This window comes from Chiloscyllium plagiosum, chromosome 6 (assembly GCF_004010195.1).
Source record: "Chiloscyllium plagiosum isolate BGI_BamShark_2017 chromosome 6, ASM401019v2, whole genome shotgun sequence".
Classification (NCBI taxonomy): domain Eukaryota; kingdom Metazoa; phylum Chordata; class Chondrichthyes; order Orectolobiformes; family Hemiscylliidae; genus Chiloscyllium; species Chiloscyllium plagiosum.
This window is the reverse complement of record NC_057715.1, coordinates 119,024,957-119,032,042: the sequence shown is the minus strand read 5'-3', so window position 1 is coordinate 119,032,042 and position 7,086 is coordinate 119,024,957. Positions and strand designations below refer to the sequence as shown.

Sequence of the window (7,086 nt, the reverse complement as noted above, 5' to 3'; positions counted from 1 at the left end):
CTGTGCAGGACTTTGGTTAGGCCACATTTGGAGTACTGTGTGCAGTTCTGGTCGCTTCACTTTAGGAAAGATGTGGAAGCTTTGGAGAGGGTGCAGAGAAGATTTACCAGGATGGTGGCTGGAATGGAGAGGGAGTCGTACGAGGATAGGTTGAGAGTTCTCGGCCTTTTCTCGTTGGAACGGCGAAGGATGAGGGGTGACTTGATAGAGGTTTATAAGATGATCAGAGGAATAGATAGAGTAGACAGTCAGAAACTTTTTCCCCGGGTACAACAGAGTGTTACAAGGGGACATAAATTTAAGGTGCAGGGTGGAAGGTATAGGGGAGATGTCAGGGGTGGGTTCTTTACCCAGAGAGTGGTGGGGGCATGGAATGCGCTGCCCGTGGGAGTGGTAGAGTCGGAATCATTGGCGACCTTTAAGCGGCATTTGGATAGGTACATGGATGGGTACTTAATCTAGGTTAAAAGTTCGGCACAACATCGTGGGCCGAAGGGCCTGTTCTATGCTGTATTGTTCTATGTTCTCTCTCCTCCATTCCATTCATTGTCTGACTTCCCTCACTTGCCCTCTATCCCTCCTCACTCAGTTCACTTTCTCTTCATCCCCAACACCAGCTCTATTCTCCCTCTGTCTTCTGTCTCCCCTCATTACTTCACCCTTTCTCCCCTCTCACCTACTCTGTCCAATCTCTTCCTTCCCCCACTCGCATCAATCTGATCAATCTCTCTTGCTGCCCCTCTGCCCTCACTCTGTTTGCCCCCTCTGTGGTCTCACTGTTGATCTGCTAACTCTCTCCTTGCTGTCCCAGGTATGAGGGGACAATTGCTGCCCAGTTTTTTGGCCATACCCATGTGGATGAGTTTGAGGTTTTTTACGATGAGGAGACTCTGAGCCGTGCAGTGTCTGTTGCTTTCATTTCCCCAAGTGTCACAACGTACATCAACCTCAGTCCAGGTACGTGGGGCACCTGTGCTGGGGGTGGGGGGCGGAGGGAGGGATCTGTGTGTGGGCAAGATGGGGGAATGGGTGCTGTGGGTCGGGAGGGAGAGTTAGACTGTACTTAACTCAGGATGCAGAGTGGTTTATATAGCCTGTTGTGGAGTGCTCCAACGTGAAAATCTGATCCTGATCTGTATGTGACTGCAGCCATAGAACGTAGAACATTACAGCGCAGTACAGGCCCTTTGGCTCTCAATGTTGCGCCGACCTGTGAAATCAATCTGAAGCCCATCTAACCTACACTATTCCATTTTTATCCATATGTCTATCCACTGATCATTTAAATGCCCTTAAAGTTGGCGAGTCTATTACTGTTGCAGGCAGGCCGTTCCATGCCCCTACGACTCTGAGTAAAGGAACTACCTCTGACATCTGTCCTATATACATCACCCCTCAATTTATAGCTATGTCTGAGGAAAAAGGCTGTCACTGGCCACCCAATCTAACCCTCTGATTATCTTGTATGTCTCAATTAAGTCACCTCTCAACCTTCTTCTCTAACAAAAACAGCCTCAAGTCCCTCAGCCTTTCTTCATAAGACCTTCCCTCCAGACCAGGCAACATCCTAGTAAATCTCCTCTGTTCCCTTTCCAAAGCTTCCATATCCTTCCTATAATGCAGTGACCAGAACTGTATGCAATACTCCAAATGTGCCCCCACCCGCGTTTTGTACAGCTGCAGCATGACATCATGGTTCCGAAACTTAATCCCTCTGCCAATGAAAGCTAACACACAGTTTGCCTTCTTAACAACCCTATCAACCTGGGTGGCAACTTTCAGGGATCTATGTACATGTACAATGAGATCTCTCTGTTCAGCTACACTACCAAGAATCTTACCATTAACTCTGCATTCCTGTTACTCCTTCCAAAGTGAATTATCTCACATTTATCTGCATTAAACTCCATTTGCCACCTCTCAGCCCAGCTCTGCAACTTATCTATGTCCCTCTGTAATCTGCAACATCCTTCGGCACCATTCACAACTCTACTGACCTTAGTCAAAAATAAGGACTACAGACGCTGGAAACCAGAGTCCAGATTAGAGTGATGCGGGAAAAACACAGCAGGTCAGGCAGCATCCGAGGAGCAGGAAAGTCAATGTTTCGCAGGGTGGAGAGATAAATGGGAAGGGGGTGGGGCTGGGGAGAAGGTAGCCAAGACTACAATAGGTAGGTGGAGGTGGGGATGAAGGTGATAGGTCAGAGAGGAGGGTGGAGTGGATAGGTGGGAAGGAAGATTGGCAAGTAGGAAAGGTCATGAGGATGGTGCTAAGCTGGAAGGTTGGAACTGGGGTAAGGTGGGGGGAGGGGAAATGAGACTGGTGAAGTCCACTGACCTTAGTGTCATCTGCAAATTTACCAACCCATCCTTCTACACCATCTTCCAGGTCATTCATAAAAATGACAAACAGTGGTACCCCACTAGTGACTGAACTCCAGGATGAACATTTTCCATCAACCACCACCCTCTGTCTTCTTTCAGCTAGTCAATTTTGTTATCCAAACCGCTAAATCGCCTTCAATCCCATGCTTCCGTATTTTGTGCAATAGCCTACTGTGGGGAACCTTATCAAACACCTTACTGAAATCCATTTACACCACATCAACCGCTTTACCCTCATCCACCTGTTTGGTCACCATCTCAAAGAACTCAATAAGGTTTGTGAGGCATGACCTACCCTTCACAAAACCACATTGACTATCCCTTATCAACTTATTTATCTTTTGACGATTATAAATCCTAACTCTTATAACGTTTTCCAGCACTTTGCCCACAACAAAGTAAGGTCTATAATTACCAGGGTTGTCTCTACTCCCCTTCTTGAACAACAAGCCACACAGCAATGTGTTTTGTAACAATGATAACTGGGTCTCATGGCTTGTCTCCTGCCCTCAAGGTTTTTTGGAAACAAGTTGAAGATTTTATGACAATCTCACACCTTCACTTCAACCAAATACAACATTTTCCGGTTAAACTCAAATTCTCAAGAGGATTGATGAGGGCAGAGCGGTAGATGTGATCTATGTGGACTTCAGTAAGGCGTTCAACAAGGTTCCCCATGGGAGACTGATTAGCAAGGTTTGATCTCACGGAATACAGGGAGAACTAGCCATTTGGATACAGAACTGGCTCAAATGTAGAAGACATGGTGGTGGTGGAGGGTTGTTTTTCCGCCTGGAGGCCTGTGACCAGTGGAGTGCCACAAGGATCGGTGCTGGGCCCTCTACTTTTTGTCATTTACATAAATGATTTGGATGCGAGCATAAGAGATACAGTTAGTAAATTTGCAGATGACACCAAATTTGGAGATGTAGTAGACAGTGAAGAGAGTTACCTCAGATTACAACAGGATCTTGATCAGATGGGCCAATGGGCTGAGAAGTGGCATATGGAGTTTAATTCAGATAAAGGCGAGGTGTTGCATTTTGGGAAAGCAAATCTTAGCAGTACTTATACACTTAATGGTAAAGTCCTAGAGAGTGTTGCTGAACAAAGAGACCTTGGAGTGCGATTCATAGCTCCTTGAAAGTGGAGTCGCAGGTAGATTTTGAAGATATTAGGAGGAAGGTATAAAGGAGATGTCAGAGAGCTGTGAATGCATGGAATGCGTTGACAGCTGAGGTGGTGGAAGCAGAGTCATTAGGGACATGTAAGCGACTGCTGAACATGCACATGGACAGCAATGAGTTGAGGGGTGCATAGGTTGTTACTATATCTTACATTAGGATTAAATCTCGGCATAACTTCGTGGGCCAAAGGGCCTGTTCTTTGCTGTACTTTTCTATGTTCTGTAGGATAGTGAAGAAGGCGTTTGGTATGCCTTCCTTTATTGGTCAGAGTATTGAGTACAGGAGTTGGGAGGTCATGTTGCAGCTGTACAGGACATTGGTTAGGCCACTGTTGGAATATTGCATGCAATTCTGGTCTCCTTCCTATCGGAAAGATGTTGTGAAACTTGAAAGGGTTCAGAGAAGATTTACAAGTATGTTGCCAGGGTTGGAGGATTTGAGCTATAGGGAAAGGATGAACAGGCTGGGGCTGTTTTTCCTGGAGCGTCGAAGGCTGAGGGGTGACCTTATAGAGGTTTACAAAATTATGTGAGGCATGCATAGGGTAAATAGGCAAGTCTTTTCCCTGGGATCGGGGAGTCCAGAACTAGAGGGGTTCAGGGTGAGAGGGGAAAGATATAAAAGAGACCTAAGGGGCAACTTTTTCACAGAGGGTGGTACGTGTATGGAATGAGCTACCAGAAGAAATAGTGGAAGCTAGTACAATTGCAACATTTAAGAGGCATTTGGACGGGTATATGAATAGGAAGGATTTGGAGGGATATGGGCCGGGTGCTGGCAGGTGGGACTAGATTGGGTTGGGATATCCAGTCGGCATGGACGGGTTGGACCGAAGGGTCTGTTTCTACGCTGTACATCTCTATGACTCTATGATTCAAGTGCCTGTGTGGGGTTTGAGCTCCTGTTACCTGAAATGTTCCAGCATCAGAAATACTGTCTGCTGGTGTAGTTCGTTCTTTTTAAAAAAAAAAAGCCTTGTTTTTCCACAGGGTTTCGGGTTTACCAGATTGATGGGAATTATCCAGCGAGTTCACATTCAGTTCTTGACCATGAGACCTACATCCTGAACCTGACTGAGGCCAATGAGGGAGACAATCCCAGGTGGGTTTTCCTGTACAGGCTCCGGGAGGCCTATGGGATGAAGTCTGCGTTTCCTGTCGATATGGATAACCTGATCAACCGCTTCCTGCTCGATGACAGTCTCTTCCAGAGGTACTGGTTCCTGTACCACAAGGGCCACACTTCCCAACCGTGTCAGCAAGCCTGCAAGACTGCCACCATCTGTGCCCTTCGTACAGGCAGAGCAGATGACCCTGCACTTTGCAAGGACCTTCACAACAAGGTGACATACAGGGAAACACAGAGCTTCTGGAGGCAGCGGAGAATGTGCTAAAATCACCTCAGGCCAATATCTGAAATGATCTCCTCATAGAATTTATCATTGCTTTAATTTCAGGGACATCCAATGAATCTTGATGACTGCTGGACACAACTGACTGGACATTGACCGACTGGACAGGGCTGGCTGGATTCTGAGCAGAGCAGTGGCACAGTGGTTAGCACTGCTGCCTCACAGCGCCAGAGACCCGGGTTCAATTCCCGCCTCAGGCGACTGACTGTGTGGAGTTTGCACGTTCTCCCCGTGTCTGCATGGGTTTCCTCTGGGTGCTCCGGTTTCCTCCCACAATCCAAAAAAAAAGTGCAGATTAAGTGAATTGGCCATGCTAAATTGCCCGTAGTGTTAAGTGAAGGGGTCAATGTAGGAGAATGGGTCTGGGTGGGTTACGCTTCGGCGGGTCGGTGTGGACTTGTTGGGCCGAAGGGCCTGTTTCCACACTGTCAGTAATCTAATAAAAAGTTGTTTATGGCATGTGCTGAATGTGGAGCAGTCAGTTAGTGATTGTGTTTGTGTACAGTGTGTTAGTAACTGGCTGGCCAGTGATGTTGCCAAGGTGAGGGTTGAACCACATATAATCCCTGGTTAACACTGGTGCGATAATGATTGTAGATAGCCCCTGATATCCACTCCCCACAGTCTCTCCCTCAACAAACATTGAGGCCCTCAGACTGTTTTCGTCACTTTCCTGCACACTACCCTGTTAACTCTCTGAAGTGGTAGTGAGTGTTACAGACACTGGAGAGTCAGAGTCGATAAAGTCTGACGCTGGAAAAAGCACAGCAGATTGGTCAGTATCTGAGGAGGAGGAGGAGAGTCGACGTTTCAGGCAGGCTCCTCCATCAGGCTAAAGTCCGAAAGATCAACTGTCCTGATCCTCGGGTGCTGCCTGACTTACCTCCCTGAGGTGACCACCTTTATTGTGCTTCTTGACAGTAGCATTCTGAAGGAAGCTTTTTATTCCTACCTGATCATTCAGTTTGGTCATGGCTGATCTGAATTTTAATTCCAGTTGATCCCTAGAATCATAACCTTTTAATGAAAATAATTCACATTCTTGCCTCTGTGATGAGATTCACCCTGTTCCTTTAAACAGATGGATCAGAAGCCTGCGAAATCCTACAGTGGTATGCTTTGAGGTGCTCTGAGCATCCGTCAGGGAGAATTTTTGGGGCAGTGTGGCAGAGCTTTACTCTGTAGCTAATCCTGTGCTTTACCTGTCGTGGGAGTAATGAAGTTTTTTTTTTGTTGTCCCTGCACTATGCGCTTCACTTTTTAATGAACTGTAAAATTTGCACCATTGCAGGTTTTGCACATTGTATATCTGGGAGGATGTGAAATGTGATGGTATGTGTTGCTGTGGATGAGAGGAGTATCAGAGCTACATGTTTGTAATGATTCTTCATGGCTCCATATCATGTAATAAACAGATTTGTGTCTCAATTCCTGACTTGTTTCTGATGGGCTGTCCAAGTCAACTGCTTTTGTCTGAAGCAGAGTATATTGGAGTCCGAGCTGTGGGGGGATTTGAACCTGGGTCCTGAGAACATTACCTTGGTCTCTGGATTAACAGTCCAGCGATAATACCGCTAGGCCTTCGCTTACCCTTAATTTGAAGCATTAACTCTGTTTCTCTCTCCACAGAAGCTGCCAGACCTGCAGAGTTTCTCCATCACTTTGTTTTTATTTCAGATTTCCAGCATCCTCTGTGTTTTACCTTTCTTTTCATGTTTGATTCACTGTCACTTGTCTTTTCGAAGTGCTGATCTTGAAGCTCTGCTGTTCTCTCTGGGATTTTTCTTTCTCTCTTTGATGTTGTTCAGCTTCATTGCCTTCTGTTACCCTCCAGGCTTTTATAAGGTTTTCAGGTGTTAAGGAATGCAAACTCTAAAAACTTGCAGGTCTTGACGCCTCTCTGGATCCTTCCCTTCCCTCCAATCCCATCCTTTCACCTCTTGCCATGTACATAGTACAACCTCTGACCTTCCACACTCTGTATGAACACATTGTCCTTAGTTAAGGATTCAAGGATTCCTGGATTTCAAATAAAGGCAGATATTGTTAGCTACCTCTGTGAAGAGTTTCTTAAAAAAAGACAAGAGTCCTTCAGGAGCAC

At 46.2% G+C, this 7,086-nt stretch overlaps 1 protein-coding gene across 1 annotated transcript in view; it reads left to right on the top strand.

Moving 5' to 3' along the window:
• smpd1 (sphingomyelin phosphodiesterase 1) overlaps window positions 1-5,212 on the top strand; it is a 21,978-nt gene extending 16,766 nt beyond the window's left edge. Inside the window, exons 3-4 of the mRNA XM_043692733.1 lie at window positions 803-957; window positions 4,564-5,212. Coding sequence (XP_043548668.1) covers window positions 803-957; window positions 4,564-4,967 — 559 coding nt within the window. The 3' untranslated portion in view covers window positions 4,968-5,212. The remainder of the gene's footprint in view (window positions 1-802; window positions 958-4,563) is intronic.
• Window positions 5,213-7,086: the final 1,874 nt, after the last annotated feature.